General features: G+C 44.4%; 2 protein-coding genes across 4 annotated transcripts in view; one reads left to right on the forward strand and one right to left on the reverse strand.

Annotated features, from left to right (window-relative positions):
- The window catches only part of LOC118361658 (choline-phosphate cytidylyltransferase B-like), a 32,805-nt gene extending 23,751 nt beyond the window's left edge, over positions 1-9,054 (forward strand). Inside the window, exons 1-8 of one of the 3 annotated variants that reach the window (XM_035741770.2) lie at positions 1,469-1,812; positions 4,543-4,642; positions 4,880-4,996; positions 5,165-5,316; positions 5,593-5,671; positions 5,857-5,999; positions 6,705-6,893; positions 7,080-9,054. In XM_035741770.2, the coding sequence (XP_035597663.1) occupies positions 1,723-1,812; positions 4,543-4,642; positions 4,880-4,996; positions 5,165-5,316; positions 5,593-5,671; positions 5,857-5,999; positions 6,705-6,893; positions 7,080-7,295 (1,086 nt within the window). In that variant the 5' untranslated portion in view covers positions 1,469-1,722 and the 3' untranslated portion in view covers positions 7,296-9,054. Of the gene's footprint in view, positions 1-1,468; positions 1,813-2,758; positions 2,937-4,542; positions 4,643-4,879; positions 4,997-5,164; positions 5,317-5,592; positions 5,672-5,856; positions 6,000-6,704; positions 6,894-7,079 lie in introns of those variants that run through there. The other 2 variants (XM_035741772.2, XM_035741771.2) reach the window with 2 other exon arrangements.
- A 74-nt stretch (positions 9,055-9,128) lies between these two features.
- On the reverse strand, positions 9,129-27,221 carry LOC118361657 (pyruvate dehydrogenase (acetyl-transferring) kinase isozyme 3, mitochondrial-like). The gene is made up of 11 exons (XM_035741769.2): positions 26,819-27,221; positions 18,421-18,562; positions 18,130-18,201; positions 17,527-17,711; positions 17,279-17,368; positions 16,816-16,893; positions 13,671-13,750; positions 13,492-13,593; positions 13,218-13,328; positions 12,883-12,996; positions 9,129-12,732 (listed from the first exon to the last, which is right to left on the reverse strand). Exons 1-11 carry the CDS (start codon positions 26,916-26,918, stop codon positions 12,583-12,585), a joined length of 1,224 nt encoding a protein of 407 aa, XP_035597662.1. The 5' UTR covers positions 26,919-27,221; the 3' UTR covers positions 9,129-12,582.
- Positions 27,222-27,571: the final 350 nt, after the last annotated feature.

Raw genomic sequence — 27,571 nt, forward strand, 5'->3', positions numbered from 1 at the left:
AGAATAAGGATGTAACAAAATGTGGAAAAAGTAAATGGGTCTGAATACTTTCCGAATGCACTTTATGTGTACTGAGATTCATGATCAAGGGCTACCTCGCTGCAAGGTGCTGCCTCATAATGGCGTTGATGATAATGTTGAAGGCAACAACGGATATTCGTTGGTCTGACTTGTTATGTTTCTTAAGCTAATTAGAGTAAAACAATTACACCATAACTAGAGGTTATCCACAACCACACTAGGGGTCGTTCGATACTGCAGGTTGTTCAACCAAATACAGTGCCCTTGTTATCAGGGATCCTTGAGACGTCCCACCTCTGACACCACCTCATTGAAGTTGACATTTTAACTGGTAAGGGTTAGGGTTAGGGTAGGGGTTATGGTTTGTGGTAAGGACGTCCTAAAGATCCAGTATTACACTAATATATGGGCGTAAATAGTTTTGACACTGCTAATTTAACACTGATTTATACTCTACTCGGCCTTGTCTCAGGATGGTAAGTTGGTGGTTGAAGATATCCCTCTAGTGGTGTGGGGGCTGTGCTTTGGCAAAGTGGGTGAGGTTATTTCCTGCCTGTTTGGGCCTGTCCGGGGGTATCATCGGATGGGGCCACAGTGTCTCCTGACCCCTCCTGTCTCAAACTACTGCAGCATAAATACCGGAGGCTATGTGTCGGGGGGCTAGGGTCAGTTTGTTATATCTGGAGTACTTCTCCTGTCTTATCCGGTGTCCAGTGTGAATTTAAGTATGCTCGCTCTAATTCTCTCTTTCTTTCTCTCTCTCTCTCGGAGGACCTGAGCCCAAGGACCATGCCTCAGGACTACCTGGCATGATGACTCCTTGCTGTCCCCAGTCCACCTGGCCGTGCTGCTGCTCCAGTTTCAACTGTCCTGCCTGCGGCTATGGAACCCTGACCTGTTCACCGGACATGCTGTTTTCAACACTCTTGAGACCGCAGGAGCGGTAGAGATACTCTCAATGATTGGCAATGTAAAGCCAACTGACATTTGTGTTGACTTGTTGCACCCTCGACAACTACTGTGATAATTATTATTTGACCATGCTGGTAATTTATGAACATTTGAACATCTTGTCCATGTCCTGTTATAATCTCCACCCGGCATAGCCTGGTTCCTCTCTAGGTTTCTTCCTTGGTTTTGGCCTTTCTAGGGAGTTTTTCCTAGCTACGGTGCTTTTACACCTGCATTGCTTGCTGTTTGGGGTTTTAGGCTGGGTTTCTGTACAGCACTTTAATATATCAGCTGTTGTAAGAAGGGCTTTATAATACATTTGATTTTACTGTGCAGTGTTTTTTCAAGAGAACACCTAATTTGGCCACAAACCTTAGTAACCTGGACACAGCCTACTCGTTTGTTCAACCCACTTGGCCGCAGAACAAGACCCACCAATTGAATTAGGCATATGTCCCCGCTGTCCCCTAGTGTGGTCGGTCATGCGTGCGGTGTCCGACTCCAGCCAGCAGTTAAAAATGCGAACGCCGACCTGGATGCCTAACCCTAATCTTCTATACTGGCCGGTGTTTCCTGAGGCTCGTGCGTGTGCTCTGCCTCTCGGTCTAGTCCGCTACACTTGCACGCAGTGTGTCAGTGTCTGGGTCTCGCTGCCTGTTGGCAACGGGTGGAACGAGGGAAGGGAAAATCCAGGACCGTTTTTACATACTCAATGGTTGATTGACGACAGACATATACGGTTCTCTCAAGATGGTGGGGCGTACAAGCAATGGAACTCACAAGTATGCATGCGATCCTGTTGCACCGGGTGTGGCCGGACGCAGGAGGGAATCGGGCACGGTAAGTTCGCTAACCAACTGTGTACACTTACCTATAGCCTAAGTGTACTATGACACGATGTCAGGACCATTATGGCACGGGACATAATGGACTTGGGCTATTCGCATGTTAGAAATTAAGTGGACTATCAGGTACTTTCTCCCATGTTACTTTTAGTGGCTGTAGTGAAATTCAACACATGACAACTAAAGTTGTCTCTGACTATGAGACAGTGTCTTATATGTTTTTGAACTTTCATTTCAAGATGAAAAGTCTAGGAGACTCTTACATTAAGTGGTTGAAGGACGGAAAGTGAGAGGATGGTCTGGGAGTAGAAAGAAGTAAAGATAGAGAAGTAATAAGGTCTATTCTGTGTATCAGTGTAATTCAGTGGAAAACAGATACTGTTCCCTGTATATTCTTAAATGTGTTCTCTCCTCTTTTCTCCCATAACAACTGGTCCCCAAAAGCACTGGATAGGTGTGTCTACTGCTGTAAAAGCCTTCTGCTTTCACCTATCCTGATGTGGTCAGAGGAAAGGGGACAAGAAACAGAAGCTGGTTAAGACTGTTGGGACACCGCACAGGGAGGAACCTCAATGTGCATGTATCATACTACTTTCACCTATATTGTGTTTTCAGAGGAGAGGAGAGCAACTGTAGACTAATGAGACATAGCCTCCTAGACATTGATGCTCAATGCCGTCCTTCACGGATGGTCCTAGCCAGCTCAGCCAATCCTTGTTCTCTATGCAAATGATACAGTGGGATCTGTGCACTGATTGGAGCTCTCTCTCATATTTGTCGTCGCCATGGCTAGAGTTTGGAGGCGCTTGGCTGCTGGTCTGTGAGTGAGAGATCACTCTGCCAAAGAGAGAGGGGGAGGAGAGAGGGGTGGAATAGAGGGAGGGAGAGAAGAGGGCAGAGTGGGTGGGGATACAGAGGGAAGTGAAGAGGGAGGGGGAGAAGGCAGAGGGAGGAAGAGAGGGAGGAAGAGAGGGCGGTAGAGCGAAATAGAGAGAGAGAGAGCGAGAGGGATCATCTCACTGATGCTGAGTCACAGACACGGGGTTCAGCCGCCGTATCCCATGAGCCTTTAGGGGAAACATGGAGGAGCTCGAGCACACCTGCCCCCAGCCGCGCACGGTAGGGTGTGTTTGTGTGTGAAGGAGAGAAAGAGGGAGAGGCTGGCTAGTCTTCTTGTTATGAAACAGATCCACTGTCTGTGTGTGTCTTTGCGGGATGCTCTGAGTGTTGAATGGACTGTGTGTGTCTGTGTGGAGGATGGGGGGTTGGGCGTGTTTCGCAGTATTGGCAGGGGTGTGTGTGTGTGGGCATAGGCAGCCTGGCATAGATCTCCTGATGAGGACACAAAAACGCAAGGATACAGAGGGGCGATGCTAGCTCCATGCCAGCTCCATTCAGTCTCGGTCTTTGTTATTCCCTTTTATTATTTGTGCCTCTCTCCTTCTCTTCATCATATCCTCCTCCCTATTCCCACACCCCTGTGCCTCTCTCCTTCTCTTCATCATATCCTCCTCCCTATTCCCACATCCCTGTGCCTCTCCCTCTCTTTCTTTCCTCCTGTGTGCTACCATCACAGCGTTGTGGTTGTTTTTTTTAGTTGAGTTTTTTTTATTTTAGTTAATCCTTCTTAGACCAGATGTCTGCTGTGCCAGTTTCAGGGCTTTAGTGAGCACATTCGCTGCTGTCAATCTGATCTGTCGATCGTCCGAGGCCACCGCCTGCCCTTTGTCCACACTGGGCTCCTCCCCCTTCTCACCTTGCAGTGGATTGTGGGAGAAACGTTACCTCAGTGCGTCCTCCTCACTGTTCTGTTCTGTCCGATCTGTTACTATGGGGATGGGAGCTCACAAGGCGGTTGCTAGCCAAGACCATCTGATGATGTTATGATCATCTCCACCTCCTTTCTGTTCTTCATCATCCCTTATCCAAATGGAATATGTAGAGGTGGAACTACCTTTAAATATTCAGTGTTAAGGATGACAAATGTAGACATGTATTAATATGAACAATCTAACATCCCATTATCTCTCTCTGTGAATAAGATCTAGTCTCCCAGGGTAACATATAGTCTCCAGTATATGTCTGTTCTCTCCTGTGTTTGGGAGTGGATCCAAGAAGTTACTGGGGACAGAAAGTCATGCATGTTCCAATTCCTTTTTCTCTCCCCCCTAGAGAGAGAGAGAGAGAGATGGAAAACGAGGTGTTGGTAGAGGGAGGGATGAAGTTCCATTTTAGCCAGTAGCAGATCAATAGCACTGGGTGCTGCTCGTTCCCTCATCATGTAATCAATAGTTGTGATAGAGAATAGATATCAGGCCTGATCAATAATCTAATTACTGGAATTGTGCCAGAGAGAGACAGGGGATGACTATCCAGAAGGGGACATGAATGTCATTCAACTTTCCTTCTCTCCTCCATCGCCTTCCTTCTCTCCTCTTTTTATCTCACTATCCTTCCCTGTATCTCCTGTTCTTCTCTTCATACCCCTCTCAAATTACATGTTTTCAGGTTTTATCACATTATTTCCATCCTTTTCTTCCCCTCCTTAACACACTCTTCACCTATAATGTTGTGTCTCAGACTCCATACCATTTTTGGTTTGTTGTGAGGAGTGAGTTTTGTAGGGGTTTGAATTGGATGCATGTGCTGTTCTAATATGCTGTTGTTAGCACTATTATACTGAACAAAAAGCACGTAACAGTTCAATCTCTCATCCCTCTCTCAGATGCTGACTGAGCCTGCTCTCTTTGCTAAGGACACCAGCTGTGAGTGTCACGCCCCTCATGAGAGACTCTCCATTGCTCAAGCCCGCAGAGGGACCCCAGGTATACCTCCTCTCATCCTCTGTTACGCGCCCCTCTATCACTCTTTTCTCACTATTCCTCCTCTCATCCTCATTCTTCATCCTCTCTTCCTACCATCCTCAGCATCTTCCCTCATAACCATCTCCTCTCCTTTTCCACCTCCTCTCCTCCTCTCCTCACATTCACTTACAACATCATCAGGAGAGGAGAGGAGAGAGTATGTGTTAGATGTACACTCTGTGTGTCTGTCCTCTACAGTAGACCGTCCAGTGCGTGTATATGCAGATGGGATATTTGATTTGTTCCACTCCGGCCATGCCAGAGCTCTGATGCAGGCCAAGAACCTCTTCCCCAATGCATACCTCATAGTGGGAGGTATGCACACACACATGTAGATATGTACACAAACACACACATTCATAAACATGTGGATATAATGACTCTTAGTATGAATAACTCATACATGTTTTGCTATCTGTTTCTTTGTACCTGTTTCATGTGTGTTTGTTTGTCTGTGTATGCTTGTTTGTCTGTGTGTGTCAGTGTGTAGTGATGAGCTGACCCATAAGTATAAGGGTTTCACTGTGATGACGGAGGATGAGCGGTACGAGGCTCTGAGACACTGTCGCTATGTCGACGAAGTGGTCCGAGATGCACCATGGACGCTCACACAGGACTTCCTGGAAAAGCACAAGGTGTGTGTTTGTCTATTCCCATCAAAGCTTTCTGTGTGTGTGTGTGTGTGTGTAGAGACTATTTATGATGCATGCAGGAATGTCTCTTTTCTGTGTGTCAGTTTATCTGCATGTGTTATTTTGTTTCTCCCGTGCTATGTGTAGACTGTGTATAGAGATTGTGTAGAGATGGGGTATATATTGTGTGTAGACTGTGTAGAGATGGGGTATAGACTGTGTATAGACTGTATAGAGATTGTGTATAGATTCTTGTCTTGTGTTCTGATTGTTTCTCAGATCGATTTTGTGGCTCATGACGATATCCCATACTCCTCAGCAGGAACTGAGGACGTCTACAAACACATCAAGGAGGCAGGTGAGTGTGTGTGTGTGAAGCTGTATTTATGATCAGTGTATGTGTTCCTGTGTGCATGTTTATAATGTATTTATAATGTGTGTGTGTTCATGTTCGTACATGTGTGTATTTATAATGTGTGTTTGCGTGTTCATGTGTGTGTGTGTGTGTGTTCATGTTCGTCTATGTGTGTGTGTGTGTTCCAGGCATGTTCGTGCCAACTCAGAGGACAGAGGGTATCTCGACCTCTGACCTGATCACTCGTATTGTACGAGACTACGACCTCTACGCTAGACGCAATCTACAGCGGGGCTACACCGCTAAAGAGCTCAATGTCAGCTTCATCAACGTAAGTGTGTGTGTCTACCTTAAAAATAACGTGTGTGTACTCCATACACTGAGAACATAACTGATGTCTTTCAACGAACACACAAACAGACATACAGTATGTTCTGTCTGTATTTGTTGAGAGACACATATAGGTAACTGACAAAATAACAGAAACACCTGAGTTAATTAGGGATACAAAGTATATTGAAAGCAGGTGCTTGCACAAAGGTGTGGAATTAACATCACATCATGCTTAGGGTCATGTATAAAAATGCTGAGCAGGTACAGTTGCCCATTATTTTGGCTACCATGGCTAGAAGAAGAGATCTCAGTGACTTCGAAAGAGGGAGGATTGTTGGGGCACGTTTGGCCAGAGCTTCAGTGACGAAGACTGCTCAACTTGCTGATGTTTCACCATATGCCATGGCCGTCTGTCACCAGCTCTCAACCCAACTGAACACTTATGGGAGCGGCGCCTGAGACAGCGTTTTCCACCACCATCAAGAAAAACACCATATGATGGAATTTCTTGTGGAACAATGGTGTCACATCCCTCCAATAGAGTTCCAGACACTTGTAGAATATATGCCAAGGCACATTGCAGCTGTTCTGTGGTGGCCCAATGCCCTTTTAAGACACTATGTTGGTATTACCTTTATTTTGGCAGTTACCTGTATGTCAGTTACGTTCCTACAACATTCCTACAACCTTTCTACAACCTCAGGAGAAGAAGTACCGCCTGCAGAACCAGGTGGACCGTATGAAGGAGAAGGTGAAGACTGTGGAGGAGAAGAGTAAACACTTTGTCTACCGCGTGGAGGAGAAGAGCCATGACCTCATACAGAAGTGGGAGGAGAAATCACGGGAGTTCATCGGTAACTTCCTGGAACTGTTCGGCCCAGATGGAACATGGGTAAGCTAAAGCCTGTCTCTAATGCGCCACTCATGGACATACTCCAATCACTCATCTGACATTTCACTTCTTTTTCGCAAATTTGATCTATGAACCTAAACTGTGTTTAGCTTCAACCTCTAGCCTAGTCCTAGTCTTTGAAGTGATAGTTCTCTCACAAACCTCTCTCTCTCCTTACCTTAACAGAAACAGGTGTTTAGTGAGCGTAGTGGTCGGATGATCTCCTACGCCCTATCACCCCACGGGTCGCCTAGTAACAGTCCCCCCCGGCAACTGTCTCTGTCTCGTTCCCCGTCTCCCCCCTCGCGCTGGCTTCACCCCCGACCAGCCTCCCCTTCCTCACCCAAAGGGGCTTCCGCCTCTTTCAGTAGCATGAGTGAAGAAGATGAGAACGAGAAGTAGGGGCCTGGACTGTGGAACAGACACTTGACACCACGCATATACACACACACCTAACAGCTGATGCCATGCATACACACACACACACACACCCAAGACCACATACTCACTTACTGCCTGAAAGGTGCTGTCACACGCACACACATTCTCTCTCTCTCTCCGACATCCCCTTCCACACACTGGCAGCAATGACTGGATGCTGAAGGAAGTTGTAGATATGCAAGACAGAAGGGGGTCATGGGAAATGTAGTGTAGTGCTGTAGCACGAAGAAGCCATCAGTCTCTGTTGCCTGGGCAATGAAGCAGACAGGAATGTAGAGAACAGAAGACGATGCGACTGACCTGTTTTTGATTGCTCAGGTCTGACAGAGACGGTAAATAAAAGAACGCCTGTTGATCATATCATTCCATCATTTTATGTCCTCCTTTTTCTCTATCCTTTTGATTTTAAATCTCATGTTATGGTCATATTTTAGAGAAAAACCAGGGTAAACATGATAGAAGATATTTTCTGCAATTTCACAACAATTGTCTGCAGTATGACTATCTGCATTGTGATATTAAGTGAGTAGCAGGGTTGGGGTCAATTGCATTTTAATTTCGGTCAAACCAAATTCCAATTTGAAATGTTCCTAATTGAAAATAATCTGAATTTTAGTGTACTTCCTGAATTGAAATGGCCCCAACCCTGGTGAGTAGACCTACACCATTACAGAACTCTCCAGATAGAGATTGAATTTATAGACAAACCGAGACAGTTCTCTATACAGTAAGAGAATAGACTGTCTGCACCATTCTGTTTCTAATTGCATCATTCTGTAATGTGATGCATACTGACTGTGCCCTAGTTTGTAGGTTTAAGAGAGAAACACTGTCCTCTAGAGGAGTAAGTAACTGCAGCCTTCCTGGGAGACAAGAGGCCACTTCAGACTACGGACATGCAACCCACAGAATTACAAATAATTCTGTACCAGATTATTTGCCATAGCAACTAGTCTCCCTAGGCAGAAGTGTTGCCTCCCACAGTGCTAGGTGGGAGATTTCCGAGACTACATAGCAACACAAATTAATGGATGTTACATTTCAACAACAGTAACACCATGGAACTCAGTACGTGATTGGTGATTGCATAATGAACAAAACACTTGGAACTTCAGTATCAGGGATGTCCCCCCCATGCTTTCCCAATATAGCCGCCTGCCCGGCCCATCAATTGTAAACAGTGCTTTCAACTGGAGAAACTGATCTGTCAATTTATTTGCTTTTAGAGAATGTACAATTGTGACAGCTTATTCAGGAGCCTTCCTTATTAGAAACGAGAGATCAAAGGTTGTATAGTACAGAGATGGCCAGTGTTATCCACAAAGGGCTGGTGTGGTCCTAGAATCAGGTGTTATAACTTGGCTGGAATAAAAGCTTGCACCCACATTGGTCCTTTGTGAATAAGATTGATCCGCCCTGCTGTCGTAGAATCATTGTGCCCTCCTCTTGCTAGTCACACGACACAGAACTGTTCTTCAACTCGATGTCTCTCGCTACGACACCTCACAGGCCACAACTGTTCCACAGCGGATACCCACATAACATCACTTCCTGCCACACCTCCTGATCCACCTTAGTGACGTTCTTGTCCTGTATGCATCATATGTAATCCTGCACTGTGTGTACAAGATTGGGAATGTGTGTTTCTGTTTGTATCGTCTTATTTTCTAATGTCTAATTCCTAATGGCGTAATATGTAAATAAAAAAAAATGAAAGTCATTGAAAGTGAAGTAGATTGGTGATTGAGAGGAAACATCTCTTTTTCAACAGATTGACTCATTTGCACACACGCATAGAAAAAAAACTGTCTGTTTTGTTCTCTTTATTGTAGCTTTGGAAAATTGACAGTAGGTATTGCAAGCTTGACCTCATGCTGAATACCTCTATATGGTTGTATATCACTGTGTCTACTATCTACGGTAGCCGCTACTGTAGCACATGTATGCATACAAAAGTTACTGTTGTGATAAGATGGGCTGCAAATGTCTGCACACACTTTCTCTACAGGGAGGAGTTCATACAAAGTGCTCAGTCATCTCTTACATCAGAGATACAGAAAGGATGTATGAGTCATAACTTCACACCAGTTCAATATATTACCATACTATATATACTATATAAGCTACTAATACCTTAGAGGTACAAAAAGGTAAAGAAGGATTCACTACCTCATCTACAGCTAAGCCCACTTTAAAACTCATTTTAGGTGCCTCCTTGGCAGTGCTGGAATGAGTTGTTCAGGTTTTGCTGAAAACTGAGAATGGATGATGTCAGATCAGCGCTCCATGATTGGTCCAAGTTTGGCCCCACTTTTCATAAACCGGCCAATGAGAATGAGGATAACTAGAAACACAAACAAACAAGCTAATATTATCCCAGAGTTAACTAAGACAATTGATTCTTATCAGAGAGGCCTGAATGAAATGTAATCCACATACGAAGACATTGATGAAGAAAAACGGTATGTGTATACTGTAGATGATGACTTTTAAAATCAAAAAAGAGGGAAAGAGCCCTCTGGAATAATCATCATCCAGTTACACAAAAATAAATGCTAAAAAAATTGAAGTAAAAAACAAATTATCAAGAATCAACCATTTTCCTATGCAAAATAACCCTTGTTTCAAGGAACACAAGATGTTTGTTCAGGTCCATACTCCTGCACAAACAATGGAGTTTCAAAATGCCCGCTGTTGTACACTACAATGCCACAGATTCTTCTTCACACTTAAATACAAATATTAATCTCATCCAATCCCTTCCATCCTTGAAGAGCGTTATTCACACACTTCAACCAATGACAGCTATTACATGTCTTATCGGAAAACCATTCAAAATACTAGTTGATGTTCAAGTTCGTTCAATGTTCAGAAGGTTTAGTAATACCACTACTAGGTGAATTACAAGGTTGAGTCGGTGTGGCGTTGTTAGCGATAGTCTTTGTTAACGTGAGAATGTTCATATTGCTTTGCAGGGTTGATGGTGCCACAGATGGACAAACAAGGCTAACAAAATGTAGCCATCTTTAGGATCGGTCATGTAGCCTTTGCATGGTCTTATCAGGGTGTGGAAGGAGCTGGGAGGGTTAACAGTAACACATGTCATGCTGGAGAGGTTTATAAGCAATAAGCTACAGGAAAGACAAGGCTCACATGGTGAACCATCGTTAGTTAACATTAGCATCCTGAAAACATCCATTTTCTTTGAGACTCAGAGCAGTGTTTCCCATAGAAAACCTCCTAAATGGGGCACCAAGTTGTCCAATAGAAACCAATTAACTCCAAAGGTTTTTAGAAAAGGGGCAAGACAGCTAGGTGGGCTGTCTGAGTATACAGTTTTAACCTTTCAAAGGGTTCAGGAAGGATCAGTATCGCTGGTTAGGATCTGGGGCAAAGATTGAGGATGCCTATTTCACTAGGTTCTCCTCTCAATCCAACACAGTAAAAACATAATAAAACAGTTTAAATTAAACTATAGCCATCGGGGCATTTATCATGCAATACTGTTTCTTAACTCCTCAGTTCTAAGTCTCCCCCTCTTTCTGAGATAATGGAATAATAATTAATAAAAAAATACATCTGTTTGTTCCGGATGCTTTCTATAATATAATGCAACATGCGTAATGCATAATAACTATCTTCAGTTAGTTTAAAGCTTGTTTCCATTGTTCCTAAAATGTTCTTATAGGTCTAGTTAGTCACTGCAAATCTCTTTTCTATAACTTGGCATTGGCCACGCCGCTGTACCCATGACAATCGTAACTATGACAACTGCCCACCCTGACCCTCTTTGTGCCTAATTAACCTCGTGCCCGGGTCGAATTGCTGGCGCACATAGTCTGGTAACAGGGTGGTCATTGCTATCTGGGATCCTTGGGATGTCCCTACCTTAACCCTTTTACATTTCAACTTCAATGGGGTAGGGATGTCCCAAGGACTCCAGATAGCAGGGACTGTAATAGGGTGGGACTGGTTAGACCTTAGGGCGTGTTGATTTACTGAGTGCCATGCTAATCAAGTCAAATTCTAAGCGAATCACACAACTATGAGGCATGTCTTTAAATTGAGGCAGGAGAGGGTGGTCACTAGTTATCACAGCCACAACGTCATAAACCCTGCCTATCTCTAAAATGTCTCTTCTTAAACCTAACCTTAACCAAACTGCTAACTTTATGCTTAACCCTAACCTTAAATTAAGACCACAAAGTACATTTTTGTAGCCAATGTTGACTTTGTGACAGTGGAAGCTAGTGGTAACCGACAGGAAGTGAGAGATATCAACCGTTTTATTAGCTGGGACTTTGCAAAATTGTTAATCAAAATAAATGTTCTATTACATAAACAATATTATTTTGGGGAAACCCAATTGATTCGGAGTTTGGCGTATAAAGTTTATATATGAAAACAATTTCTAATATGCATACTTTCAGATTTTCCGAACTCACTTCCTTCTTTAAATCACTTATGCTTTGAAGTCCACAATGTAGCTGGGGTATGTTCTCAGGGTTGGGCTAGATGGCGATGGACAGAGATCAGACAATTAAAATTGACGTCTGTTTTCACCGCTCCTACCATAGTCTCCCATTCAAGTTCCATTCTGAGGCGCTGTGAGACCAGACGGATCAACAGAGAGCGCCGGCCGGTGGATGAGATTAGTGCCCATTCAAAACTATGTCCTCAAAGGGAGAAAAGGAGCTCATTTTCCCTTTTCTCTGTCGGGCCTGAAACCAAACCTTCAGCCTGTCACAGCTGCTTTGTAGGGGAGAGAAGAGAGAAACAGAGGTTCTATTATGTTTGACTGAACAAACCGAGACTGGACACAGAGAGAGCAGAACAGAAACCTTTCCCAGCCCAAAGACAGAGCCTCTAGCTGCAGTAGCTGGAGAGAACCACAAGGGAGTGCTGTGGTCAGTAAAGCTGAAGATAAGGGATCGAAGGAAAGAGTGGCTGAACTCAACCATCTCAAACTGACTGTCTGTCCACCAATCTGGTCACTGTAGTCCCACTTAAAACAGATTGTGAAGAGGAACAACTGACCAAATAACCTATCAGAGGAGTCAGGGGGTGGGGCTAAAATCCTGTTCCAAAGTCCACCCTGGGACAACAACATCAATGACTGCAGAGAGGGCGCTGTGTCGCCGCGGCAGCTGAAGTTAAACCCATGATGATTTTGTTAGCGAGGGGATCATTGAAGGGGCAGAGTTCAGTGTGCCAGGCAGGTGGGCGGGGGAAGCATTTTAGGGCAGAGTTATCGGTTGGCCTTGTAATTTGATTTGCTGGTGTCTCGTGGCTCTTTGCTCGGGTTGCTCCAATCGTCTGCCTCAGGGCTGGTCTGGTAGTGTCGCCATGCCGACTTATTAAAGACGGGCAGGCGCTCGAACGACTCACTGGACAGAGCCTGATTTGGGGGCGGGACAAAAGAAGAACCAATGAAAAGGGATGGAGTGATGTTGATAGTTAATTGTATTACAGAGCAGAGGTATATCAGAGTCTGAAAATCACAGAGTAACATCAAAATGATTTGTGGTGTGAGAGAAGCCCCTCCTACCTTGAGATAAATGACAGCATCAGTGCCAACCCCTTCCATGGAGTAGAGCTTCAGGTCTCCCTGAAAATACCTGGCATACAGCCTGGAGATGGGAAGACCATAGCCAAAACCAGCCTGGAAGCAGGGAGGGAGAAGGAAGATAAAGTTGGGAGTCAGAGATAGCAGACAAGAGGGGGGAGAGAAATGACATAGGTGACAGTGTAGTATAAGGGAAGTCACTTCTTCAGAAGAAGTTGTTTACAATCACTACAGAAAAACACTGGCATCTGTTACTGGCTTCAGAATGATGAGTCAGAAAACCTGAAAAATATGGGGAACAATGTGTATGTGTGTACCAGTGGGACAGTGTTGGAGGGTTCTAGGCTGGGCGTGGGGGCAGTAGAGTACATGTAGTTAAACAGACGATCGATCTTCCTCAGAGGTACACCTCCACCCCGATCACTGATCTGACAGAGATAGATAAAAGAAAAAGGGAGAGAAAGAGGATATGTCACGACTGTACATTTGACACACTGGGTAAAAGATGGTGAATATAACAATTTATAGAGCATTTATCATACATCCCACTCATAGACGGCATGTCTAAGTATTGGCAAGTGTGTGTGTTACCTTTATGGACAGGTCCTCTTTTCCTAGTGTGACTTTGGCCTTCACCGGAGGTAAGCCCTCCTTACTGTCCTCATGGAGCTCCACAGAGGCCCGCATAGAGTTCTACACACACCAAACACTTTTATTAGTATGATGATGGTCGTGCATTGTGTACTTGTGTGTGTGCGTGCGTGTCACACCTTGAAGAGTTCAAACAGCATGTGGAAGAGGTGAGAGGGAACATACACAGCCTGGATCGATTTGTCTTTGTCTTGTTTCACTGTGACACAGGGAGAGAAAATAAGATCTCTCATACACACACACACACACACACACACACACACACACACACACACACACACACACACACACACACACACACACACACACACACACACACACACACACACACACACACACACAGTGGGGCAAAAAAGTATTTAGTCAGCCACCAATTGTGCAAGTTCTCCCACTTAAAAAGATTAGAGAGGCCTGTAATTTCCATCATAGCTACACTTCAACTATGACTGACAAAATGAGAAAAGAAAATCCAGAAAATCACATTGTAGGATTTTTAATGAATTTATTTGCAAATTATGGTGGAAAATAAGTATTTGGTCAATAACTAAAGTTTATCTCAATACTTTGTCATTGCCAACAAAGGGTATAATAACAGAGGTCAAACGTTTTCTGTAAGTCTTCACAAGGTTTTCACACACTGTTGTTGGTATTTTGGCCCATTCCTCCATGCAGATCTCCTCTAGAGCAGTGATGTATTGGGGCTGTTGCTGGGCAACACAGACTTTCAACTCCCTCCAAAGATTTTCTATGGGGTTGAGGTCTGGAGACTGGCTAGGCCACTCCAGGGCCTTGAAATGCTTCTTACGAAGCCACTCCTTCATTGCCCGGGTGGTGTGTTTGGGATCATTGTCATGCTGAAAGACCAAGCCACATTTCATCTTCAATGCCCTTGCTGATGGAAGGAGGTTATCACTGAAAATCTCACAATACATGGCCCCATTCATTCTTTTACACGGATCAGTCGTCCTGGTCCCTTTGCAGAAAAACAGCCCCAAAGCATGATGTTTCCACCCCCATGCTTCACAGTAGGTATGGTGTTCTTTGGATGCAACTCATCAATCTTTGTCCTCCAAACACAACGAGTTGAGTTTTTACCAAAAAGTTATATTTTGGTTTCATCTGACCATGTGACATTCTCCCAATCTTCTTCTGGATCATCCAAATGCTCTCTAGCAAACTTCAGACGGGCCTGGACATGTACTGGCTTAAGCAAGGGGACATGTCTGGCAATGCAGGATTTGAGTCCCTGGCGGCGTAGTGTGTTACTGATGGTAGGCTTTGTTACTTTGGTCCCAGCACTCTGCAGGTCATTCACTAGGTCCCCCCGTGTGGTTCTGGGATTTTTGCTCACCGTTCTTGTGATCATTTTGACCCCACGGGGTGAGATCTTCCGTGGAGCCCCAGATCGAGGGAGATTATCAGTGGTCTTGTATGTCTTCCATTTCCTAATAATTGCTCCCACAGTTGATTTCTTCAAACCAAGCTGCTTACCTATTGCAGATTCAGTCTTCCCAGCCTGGTGCAGGTCTTCAATTTTGTTTCTGATGTCCTTTGACAGCTCTTTGGTCTTGGCCATAGTGGAGTTTGGAGTGTGACTGTTTGAGGTTGTGGACAGGTGTCTTTTATACTGATAACAAGTTCAAACAGGTGCCATTACTACAGGTAACGAGTGGAGGACAGAGAAACCTCTTAACTTCTTCGATATAGGGGGTTCTCTTAATTTTTGGATAAAAAAACGTTCCCGTTTTAAACAAGATATCTTGTTACGAAAAGATGCTCGACTATGCATATAATTGACAGCTTTGAAAAGGAAACACTCTGACGTTTCCAAAAAGATATTATCTGTGAGTGCCACAGAACTTATGCTACAGGCGAAACCAAGATGAAATTTCAAACAGGAAATGCCCCAGATTTTGAAGGCGCTGTGTTCTAATGTCTCCTTATATGGCTGTGAATGCACCAGGAATGAGCCTACACTTTCTGTCGTTTCCCCAAGGTGTCTGCAGCATTGTGACGTATTTGTAGGCATATCATTGGAAGATTGACCATAAGAGACTACATTTACCAGGTGCCCGCTTGGTGTCCTCTGTCGAAATTATTGCGTAATCTCCAGCTGCGTGCATTTTTCTATTTGCTTCAGAGGAGAAACCCAACTGCCACAAATGATTTATCATCGAATAGATATGTGAAAAACACCTTGAGGATTGATTCTAAACAACGTTTGCCATGTTTCTGTCGATATTATGGAGTTAATTTGGAAAAAAGTTTGGCGTTGTAATGACTGAATTTTCAGGGTTTTTTCTTAGCCAAACGTGATGAACAAAATGGAGCGATTTCTCCTACACAAATAATATTTTTTGAAAAACTGAACATTTGCTATCTAACTGAGAGTCTCCTCATTGAAAACATCCAAAGTTCTTCAAAGGTAAATCATTTTATTTGAATGCTTTTCTTGTTTTTGTGAAAATGTTGCCTGCTGAATGCTATGCTTAATGCTATGCTAGCTATCAATACTCTTACACAAATGCTTGTGTAGCTATGGTTGAAAAGCATATTTTGAAAATCTGAGATGACAGTGTTGTTAACAAAATGCTAAGCTTGTGAGTGAATATATTTCTTTCATTTCATTTGCGATTTTCATGAATAGTTAACTTTGCGTTATGGTAATGAGCTTGAGGTTATGATTACGCTCCCGGATACGGGATTGCTCGACGCAAGAAGTTAAAGAAGAAGTTACAGGTCTGTGAGAGCCAGAAATCTTGCTTGTTTGTAGGTGACCAAATACTTATTTTCCACCATAATTTGCAAATAAATTCATTAAAAATCCTACAATGTAATTTTCTGGACTTTTTTTCTCATTTTGTCTGTCATAGTTGAAGTGTACCTATGATGAAAATTACAGGCATCTCTCATCTTTTTAAGTGAGAGAAGTTGCACAATTGGTGGCTGACTAAATACTTTTTTGCCCCACTGTATATATAATCACAGCAGGACTAAATCTGGCCTCTGCAACCATCATCTCTAAATAGGAGCAGTCCTGTGGCTACATCACTTCCCTTTAAAGGTGGAGCTCTGTTATCTCTCACACAGAGAGGGATCAGAGATGTTATGAAACGACAAACATACTGTAAAGTGTGTGTTTCGACAGCATATAGAGATCAAAGATATCACGAGACAGTGAACAAAGTTTGTGTGTGTGTTGACTGTACATTAGTCAATATGGAGGGGGATCAGAGATGTGGTAAAACAGAGCAGATGTCTTACTGTTGAACTCTTGGATCTGGAGTGCAGGGGCAGCAAGGTAGTACTGTTCACACAGCATCTTGGCTGTCTCATAGGCATCTGAAACAGGAAGGCAGTGTCACATGATGGACAGATGGATACATGCCATCATACACACAACTATCTAAGAAAAGCAGAACCATTTAGGGGTGGTAACGAGAGCTGAAAATGGAGAAAGAGGAAGAGACTAAGGGGAGAGAGATGACTATTGTTTTGCTTCAGAAAACTGCCATCATCACTATTGTGTATCTATTATTACGTGTTTTTGCTTTCTATTATGTCTTTGTCTGTGTTGATGGAAAGGACTCGCAAGTAAGCATTTCACTGTTAGTCTCCACCTGTTGTTTACAGATCATGTGACAAATACACCTTGATCTGTTACCACTGCTTCTGAAAAACACAGTGAGTCAGACAAAGACACACACCCCCCTTGACCAGTCCTCACCTTTGACTACTTCAGCCACGTTGCAAGTGGGGTCTATGCTGCCTATATGTTTGGGGTGGGCTGGGTTAGTGTCATTGCCGAACAGGAGAGCTGAGGAGACAGACAGACATGAACATAATGGATACCATAGTTCCCCCAAAGACATAACGTCTTTACACACACACACTGTCCACATATCTTAAACAGCGTCCAGTGGACATGTGCATATTAACGTGCTGTAAATGTGTGTCAAGAGTGTGTGCTCTCACTGTGTTGGTTGATGAGCATGCGGAAGGATATGCGGTTGGTGTAGAAGCGGTCCAGAAAGTACTGGATGTTACTGCTGATGAAGGGGTCAAAGCCAAACTTCTCCTTGTACTCTATAACCCCCTGGGCCATGGTAGGGACCACGTCATTATGACGATTACGGATCTCGATCAACAACTCCAGGAAACTGAGAGAGAGCGAGAGCGAGAGCGAGAGCGAGAGAGAGAGAGAGAGAGCGAGAGCGAGAGCAAAAACAACTTATTTCTTCTGACTTACAGTGGTCAGCTGGGGTTGTTATCAGTGGTTCCTATCTAAATCTCTCTCACATGGTGTGAACACTGTTATGGTATAAATATACATGATTATCTGGACAGGTAAGTCCAGGGGTTTAGCATCAGGTGAGTATGAGGACAAGGGCACAGGCAGTTAGCAGTAAGCTACCCTCTACCCCTCCACCTCTTCATAGCTCCCCTCATCCCCCTCTCCTCCAAACATCCTTCTCACAGGTTCTCACACCTGCGGTCTTCAGTTCAACATCAGATGATTGATCTGTTGAACCAACAAGGAATAAAATATCTAGAAAAAACATTGTCCTCCATACTCACTCATTGAGGGCCTGAGGATCCTCTGGTTTTCTGTTCTCATACCCCAACAGCTCCACAAAGCTCTGCATGTACCTGAAGGGAACACACACACAGTTCATTCAATATGTTTGGGGTATGTAAATTGGGGTATGGGGTATGTTTGTGCTGATGTCACTAGCATGTTTGTGTGTTATGACTCATTCTCACTAGACTGGTCCCATATGTTTTTGTGCTTTTGCCAACTCCATTGCTCATCGTCAAGTGTTTGGCATGATAGCATAAACAGACTGGCACTCAGGCTAAATGTCTCACCATTTCTGCACCAGTTTGATTGAGGGCTGACTGAGCAGGTTATCAGGCAACAGGTTGACCTCTCTCATGGTGTTAGCCAGCCTCACCGGCAGCTCCTTCCTCAGGAACATAAAGGATGTCTTCTCACACGCATTGTCCCGACCTAGAGGAGGAGAAGGGAGGGGAAGGGAGGGGGTCTTTTAAAAGTTGACTGGGAAAATGCACTCTAAAAAGCAAATGGCATTCTACCATGATGTTCAACTTCTCTGTCTGAAAAAGCAACAAAAGACACCCCTCTATTGATGTGAACAAATGGACATCCCACCATGGTTTACAATGTGATTAATGCTGGAAATACCAGAGCTGCTGTGTGTTTGACTATAGGCACATCCCAGCATCTCTTTCTCACTTACATACACAGTCCACATGCTATCCATAGATACTTCAATGTGTGTTCGGAAACAGCAATGAGTAATGTTTGTTTAACTTCTAGGGAAAGGCGCCGAAGGTAACTAATGCTGGGCCGAGGCGTGGCTAATTTGATAAGAAAGGCTAAAATAGGCTGAACGCACTCAGAAAATAGGCAGACTGTCTCCCTATTTTCTGAGTGTGTTTAGCCTATTTTAGCCTTTCTTATCACAGGCAAGTATGCGCACACACACACACACACACACACACACACACACACACACACACACACACACACACACACACACACACACACACACACACACACACACACAGAGAGAGCGAGAGTTACAGTGGTTGGATAACAGCAGTGGTCCTCCTGAGCAGTCTCTGGTTCCCAGGCCCAGACACAAAGGCAGGATTATGAAACAATTCCGGTGACGCAACAAGACACAAGCTGTTATCACTGTAGACCTGTTCAACTAGTAATAAACAGCCCTCGGTACACCTGTGAGAGTAGCCTATCTGTATGACAGATGGAGAGAGAGATAGGGGGAAGAAACAGAAAGCTTTCCTTTTGACTTCATTAACTAAACTGTTGCTTAGCAGTCAGAAACTGATGATTTAACAGAAGGCACATAGGGGAGCATGTTATTAACCCATACTCAGCATTTGTGTCTTCTGACTGGACACAATGCCCCCAGTCATACTGTAGCTATAGGCTATAGCCCCCAGTCTACACTGTAGCTATAGGCTATAGCCCCCAGTCTACACTGTAGCTATAGGCTATAGCCCCCAGTCTACACTGTAGCTATAGGCTATAGCCCCCAGTCTATACTGTAGCTATAGGCTATAGCCCCCAGTCTATACTGTAGCTATAGGCTATAGCCCCCAGTCTATACTGTAGCTACAGGCTATAGCCCCCAGTCTATAGGCTATAGGCCCCCAGTCTATACTGTAGCTATAGGCTATAGCCCCCAGTCTATACTGTAGCTATAGGCTATAGCCCCCAGTCTATACTGTAGCTATAGGCTATAGCCCCCAGTCTATACTGTAGCTATAGGCTATAGCCCCCAGTCTATACTGTAGCTACAGGCTATAGCCCCCAGTCTATACTGTAGCTACAGGCTATAGCCCCCAGTCTATACTGTAGCTATAGGCTATAGCCCCCAGTCTATACTGTAGCTATAGGCTATAGCCCCCAGTCTATACTGTAGCTATAGGCTATAGCCCCAGTCTATACTGTAGCTATAGGCTATAGCCCCCAGTCTATACTGTAGCTATAGGCTATAGCCCCCAGTCTATACTGTAGCTATAGGCTATAGCCCCCAGTCTATACTGTAGCTATAGGCTATAGCCCCCAGTCTATACTGTAGCTATAGGCTATAGCCCCCAGTCTATACTGTAGCTATAGGCTATAGCCCCAGTCTATACTGTAGCTATAGGCTATAGCCCCCAGTCTATACTGTAGCTGTAGGCTATAGCCCCAGTCTATACTGTAGCTGTAGGCTATAGCCCCAGTCTATACTGTAGCTGTAGGCTATAGCCCCCAGTCTATACTGTAGCTGTAGGCTATAGCCCCAGTCTATACTGTAGCTATAGGCTATAGCCCCCAGTCTACTGTAGCTATAGGCTATAGCCCCCAGTACTGTAGCTATAGGATATAGCCCCCAGTCTATACTGTAGCTATAGGCTATAGCCCCCAGTCTACACTGTAGCTATAGGCTATAGCCCCCAGTCATACTGTAGCTATAGGCTATAGCCCCCAGTCTACACTGTAGCTATAGGCTATAGCCCCCAGTCTACACTGTAGCTATAGGCTATAGCCCCCAGTCTACACTGTAGCTATAGGCTATAGCCCCCAGTCTATACTGTAGCTATAGGCTATAGCCCCAGTCTATACTGTAGCTGTAGGCTATAGCCCCAGTCTATACTGTAGCTATAGGCTATAGCCCCCAGTCTATACTGTAGCTACAGGCTATAGCCCCAGTCTATACTGTAGCTATTATTATTATAGCCCCCAGTCTATACTGTATTATTATTATTATTATTAGCCCCCAGTCTATACTGTAGCTATAGGCTATAGCCCCCAGTCTATACTGTAGCTATAGGCTATAGCCCCAGTCTATACTGTAGCTGTAGGCTATAGCCCCAGTCTATACTGTAGCTGTAGGCTATAGCCCCAGTCTATACTGTAGCTGTAGGCTATAGCCCCCAGTCTATACTGTAGCTGTAGGCTATAGCCCCCAGTCTATACTATTATTATTATTATTATTATTATTATTATTATTATTATTATACTGTAGCTGTAGGCTATAGCCCCTAGTCTATACTGTAGCTATAGGCTATAGCCCCCAGTCTATACTGTAGCTATAGGCTATAGCCCCCAGTCTATACTGTAGCTATAGGCTATAGCCCCCAGTCTATACTGTAGCTATAGGCTATAGCCCCCAGTCTATACTGTAGCTATAGGCTATAGCCCCCAGTCTATACTGTAGCTATAGGCTATAGCCCCCAGTCTATACTGTAGCTATAGGCTATAGCCCCCAGTCTATACTGTAGCTATAGGCTATAGCCCCCAGTCTATACTGTAGCTGTAGGCTATAGCCCCCAGTCTATACTGTAGCTGTAGGCTATAGCCCCCAGTCTATACTGTAGCTGTAGGTTATAGCCCCAGTCTATAATGTAGCTATAGGCTATAGCCCCAGCCTATACTGTAGCTTTTGGCTATAGCCCCAGTCTATACTGTAGCTATAGGCTATAGCCCCCAGTCTATACTGTAGCTATAGGCTATAGCCCCCAGTCTATACTGTAGCTATAGGCTATAGCCCCAGTCTATAATGTAGCTATAGGCTATAGCCCCAGTCTATAATGTAGCTATAGGATATAGCCCCCATTCTATAATGTAGCTATAGGCTATAGCCCCCAGTCTATACTGTAGCTATAGGCTATAGCCCCCAGTCTATACTGTAGCTATAGGCTATAGCCCCCAGTCTATACTGTAGCTATAGGCTATAGCCCCCATTCTATAATGTAGCTATAGGCTATAGCCCCAGCCTATACTGTAGCTATAGGCTATAGCCCCAGTCTATACTGTAGCTGTAGGCTATAGCCCCAGTCTATACTGTAGCTGTAGGCTATAGCCCCAGTCTATACTGTAGCTGTAGGCTATAGCCCCCAGTCTATACTGTAGCTGTAGGCTATAGCCCCCAGTCTATACTGTAGCTATAGGATATAGCCCCCATTCTATAATGTAGCTATAGGCTATAGCCCCCAGTCTATACTGTAGCTATAGGCTATAGCCCCCAGTCTATACTGTAGCTATAGGCTATAGCCCCCAGTCTATACTGTAGCTATAGGCTATAGCCCCAGTCTATAATGTAGCTATAGGCTATAGCCCCAGCCTATACTGTAGCTATAGGCTATAGCCCCAGTCTATACTGTAGCTGTAGGCTATAGCCCCAGTCTATACTGTAGCTGTAGGCTATAGCCCCAGTCTATACTGTAGCTGTAGGCTATAGCCCCAGTCTATACTGTAGCTGTAGGCTATAGCCCCCAGTCTATACTGTAGCTGTAGGCTATAGCCCCCAGTCTATACTGTAGCTGTAGGCTATAGCCCCCAGTCTATACTGTAGCTATAGGATATAGCCCCCATTCTATAATGTAGCTATAGGCTATAGCCCCCAGTCTATACTGTAGCTATAGGCTATAGCCCCCAGTCTATACTGTAGCTATAGGCTATAGCCCCAGTCTATACTGTAGCTATAGGCTATAGCCCCAGTCTATAATGTAGCTATAGGCTATAGCCCCCCAGTCTATAAGCCCCAGTCTATAGCTATAGGCTATAGCCCCCAGTCTATACTGTAGCTATAGGCTATAGCCCCCAGTCTATACTGTAGCTATAGGCTATAGCCCCCAGTCTATACTGTAGCTATAGGCTATAGCCCCAGTCTATACTGTAGCTATAGGCTATAGCCCCCAGTCTATACTGTAGCTATAGGCTATAGCCCCAGTCTATACTGTAGCTATAGGCTATAGCCCCAGTCTATAATGTAGCTATAGGCTATAGCCCCATTCTATAATGTAGCTATAGGCTATAGCCCCAGCCTATACTGTAGCTTTTGGCTATAGCCCCCAGTCTATACTGTAGCTTTTGGCTATAGCCCCCAGTCTATACTGTAGCTTTTGGCTATAGCCCCCAGTCTATACTGTAGCTATAGGCTATAGCCCCCAGTCTATACTGTAGCTATAGGCTATAGCCCCCAGTCTATACTGTAGCTATAGGCTATAGCCCCCAGTCTATACTGTAGCTATAGGCTATAGCCCCCAGTCTATACTGTAGCTATAGGCTATAGCCCCAGTCTATACTGTAGCTGTAGGCTATAGCCCCAGTCTATACTGTAGCTGTAGGCTATAGCCCCAGTCTATACTGTAGCTATAGGCTATAGCCCCCAGTCTATACTGTAGCTATAGGCTATAGCCCCCAGTCTATACTGTAGCTATAGGCTATAGCCCCCAGTCTATACTGTAGCTATAGGCTATAGCCCCCAGTCTATACTGTAGCTATAGGCTATAGCCCCCAGTCTATACTGTAGCTATAGGCTATAGCCCCCAGTCTATACTGTAGCTATAGGCTATAGCCCCAGTCTATAATGTAGCTATAGGCTATAGCCCCCAGTCTATACTGTAGCTATAGGCTATAGCCCCCAGTCTATACTGTAGCTATAGGCTATAGCCCCCAGTCTATACTGTAGCTATAGGCTATAGCCCCCAGTCTATACTGTAGCTATAGGCTATAGCCCCCAGTCTATACTGTAGCTATAGGCTATAGCCCCCAGTCTATACTGTAGCTATAGGCTATAGCCCCCAGTCTATACTGTAGCTATAGGCTATAGCCCCCAGTCTATACTGTAGCTGTAGGCTATAGCCCCAGTCTATAATGTAGCTATAGGATATAGCCCCCATTCTATAATGTAGCTATAGGCTATAGCCCCAGCCTATACTGTAGCTTTTGGCTATAGCCCCCAGTCTATACTGTAGCTTTTGGCTATAGCCCCCAGTCTATACTGTAGCTTTTGGCTATAGCCCCCAGTCTATACTGTAGCTTTTGGCTATAGCCCCCAGTCTATACTGTAGCTTTTGGCTATAGCCCCCAGTCTATACTGTAGCTATAGGCTATAGCCCCCAGTCTATACTGTAGCTATAGGCTATAGCCCCCAGTCTATACTGTAGCTATAGGCTATAGCCCCCAGTCTAGCTATAGGCCCCCAGTCTATACTGTAGCTATAGGCTATAGCCCCCAGTCTATACTGTAGCTATAGGCTATAGCCCCCAGTCTATACTGTAGCTATAGGCTATAGCCCCCAGTCTATAGTCTATACTGTAGCTATAGGCTATAGCCCCCAGTCTATACTGTAGCTATAGGCTATAGCCCCCAGTCTATACTGTAGCTATAGGCTATAGCCCCCAGTCTATACTGTAGCTATAGGCTATAGCCCCCAGTCTATACTGTAGCTATAGGCTATAGCCCCCAGTCTATACTGTAGCTATAGGCTATAGCCCCCAGTCTATACTGTAGCTATAGGCTATAGCCCCCAGTCTATACTGTAGCTATAGGCTATAGCCCCCAGTCTATACTGTAGCTATAGGCTATAGCCCCCAGTCTATACTGTAGCTATAGGCTAGGCTATAGCCCCCAGTCTATACTGTAGCTATAGGCTATAGCCCCCAGTCTATACTGTAGCTATAGGCTATAGCCCCCAGTCTATACTGTAGCTATAGGCTATAGCCCCCAGTCTATACTGTAGCTTTTGGCTATAGCCCCCAGTCTATACTGGCTATAGCCCCCAGTCTATACTGTAGCTATAGGCTATAGCCCCCAGTCTATACTGTAGCTATAGGCTATAGCCCCCAGTCTATACTGTAGCTATAGGCTATAGCCCCCAGTCTATACTGTCTATAGGCTGCCCCCAGTCTATACTGTAGCTATAGGCTATAGCCCCCAGTCTATACTGTAGCTATAGGCTATAGCCCCCAGTCTATACTGTAGCTATAGGCTATAGCCCCCAGTCTATACTGTAGCTATAGGCTATAGCCCCCAGTCTATACTGTAGCTATAGGCTATAGCCCCCAGTCTATACTGTAGCTATAGGCTATAGCCCCCAGTCTATACTGTAGCTATAGGCTATAACCCCCAGTCTATACTATAGCTATAGGCTATAGCCCCCAGTCTATACTGTAGCTATAGGCTATAGCCCCCAGTCTATACTGTAGCTATAGGCTATAACCCCCAGTCTATACTGTAGCTATAGGCTATAGCCCCCAGTCTATACTGTAGCTATAGGCTATAGCCCCCAGTCTATACTGTAGCTATAGGCTATAACCCCCAGTCTATACTGTAGCTATAGGCTATAGCCCCCAGTCTATACTGTAGCTATAGGCTATAGCCCCCAGTCTATACTGTAGCTATAGGCTATAGCCCCCAGTCTATACTGTAGCTATAGGCTATAGCCCCCAGTCTATACTGTAGCCCCCAGTCTATAGGCTATAGCCCCCAGTCTATACTGTAGCTATAGGCTATAGCCCCCAGTCTATACTGTAGCTATAGGCTATAGCCCCCAGTCTATACTGTAGCTATAGGCTATAGCCCCCAGTCTATACTGTAGCTATAGGCTATAGCCCCCAGTCTATACTGTAGCTATAGGCTATAGCCCCCAGTCTATACTGTAGCTATAGGCTATAGCCCCCAGTCTATACTGTAGCTATAGGCTATAGCCCCCAGTCTATACTGTAGCTATAGGCTATAGCCCCCAGTCTATACTGTAGCTATAGGCTATAGCCCCCAGTCTATACTGTAGCTATAGGCTATAGCCCCCAGTCTATACTGTAGCTATAGGCTATAGCCCCCAGTCTATACTGTAGCTATAGGCTATAGCCCCCAGTCTATACTGTAGCTATAGGCTATAGCCCCCAGTCTATACTAGCTAGCTATAGGCTATAGCTATAGCCCCCAGTCTATACTGTAGCTATAGGCTATAGCCCCCAGTCTATACTGTAGCTATAGGCTATAACCCCCAGTCTATACTGTAGCTATAGGCTATAGCCCCCAGTCTATACTGTAGCTATAGGCTATAGCCCCCAGTCTATACTGTAGCTATAGGCTATAACCCCCAGTCTATACTATAGCTATAGGCTATAGCCCCCAGTCTATACTGTAGCTATAGGCTATAACCCCCAGTCTATACTATAGCTATAGGCTATAGCCCCCAGTCTATACTGTAGCTATAGGCTATAGCCCCCAGTCTATACTGTAGCTATAGGCTATAGCCCCCAGTCTATACTGTAGCTATAGGCTATAGCCCCCAGTCTATACTGTAGCTATAGGCTATAGCCCCCAGTCTATACTGTAGCTATAGGCTATAACCCCCAGTCTATACTATAGCTATAGGCTATAACCCCCAGTCTATACTATAGCTATAGGCTATAACCCCCAGTCTATACTGTAGCTATAGGCTATAGCCCCCAGTCTATACTGTAGCTATAGGCTATAGCCCCCAGTCTATACTGTAGCTATAGGCTATAGCCCCCAGTCTATACTGTAGCTATAGGCTATAGCCCCCAGTCTATACTATAGCTATAGGCTATAACCCCCAGTCTATACTGTAGCTATAGGCTATAACCCCCAGTCTATACTGATGGACTGATAGGCATATTGCTCATAACTACAAACAAACAAAAAATGACATGCTAATTGTAGCTAAAAAAAAAATCATACAAATGATATCAGAACAGAATTATCATTGAGTACTGTGGTATTATAAAAACATTTTGACCGAATTCAAGGGAATAAAAACAACACTTGCAAGGATGTTCACCTTCAGAGATTCACATCACCTTATGTTCGTTCGTCAGGATTTCATTAATATTACAGAATAGACAACAACCTCAAATTAAAACACATTGATAGTGACAGCCCATTACCAAGAGTGTCGGCCTAGTCTAGGCTACTTACCAAATTCCAAAAATTGCTTGATGGAGAGAGGCGACGGTGAAAATCTTGAATAATATTCAATTTTTTTGGTGTTTTTCAATAAAACCGTAAACAGCCTCATTTTGAATAGTTACTATTGTAGATGTCGTTCCGGAATGATGATTGTTAAATTAAAAACACTCCACCACATCCAATGACACTGACAGCGATGTGCATCCTCCACAGACAACGTCTTCATTTGACGTTTCTCTCTGTCTAGACCTGCAAATCACTGAACGATATAACTAAAAGTGTTACTGTAGCTTAATCATACAATATGTAACACTTCTATTTTCCGGAATGTCTTCGATTAAATATTGTTGCACAGGACAGTACGTACTGTCGCGAGCCCTAACTCAATCGCGCATGACTCCGAATCTGTTGATGTTTAACGGTGATTGGTCGACACTTGCTCTGTTAAACCCGGAAAAGAGAAAATGGGAGATAGCGATTGAAGTGTTGGTCTGTCTGCCAGAAAGGGGCGGGTCTGTAGCAGTTTAACAGACCGGTTAATTGGATAGAATTAAATGTTGCTTTGAACGGTAGCGGTTAATGTGTATCCTTGATAACCGATGTCAACACGCATGTAACTGATCCAGTTTTTTTGTGTGTATAGACGATCATAAGCTAACCTTGAATAAGTCATGGAGAGGGCAACAGATCAGCAACACAACTAGTGTACATAGAACTCCTGTGGATACAGTACCCAATTTTCATACTTGAGTAAAAGTATAG

Source organism: Oncorhynchus keta, chromosome 28 (genome assembly GCF_023373465.1).
Source record: "Oncorhynchus keta strain PuntledgeMale-10-30-2019 chromosome 28, Oket_V2, whole genome shotgun sequence".
Taxonomy (NCBI): domain Eukaryota; kingdom Metazoa; phylum Chordata; class Actinopteri; order Salmoniformes; family Salmonidae; genus Oncorhynchus; species Oncorhynchus keta.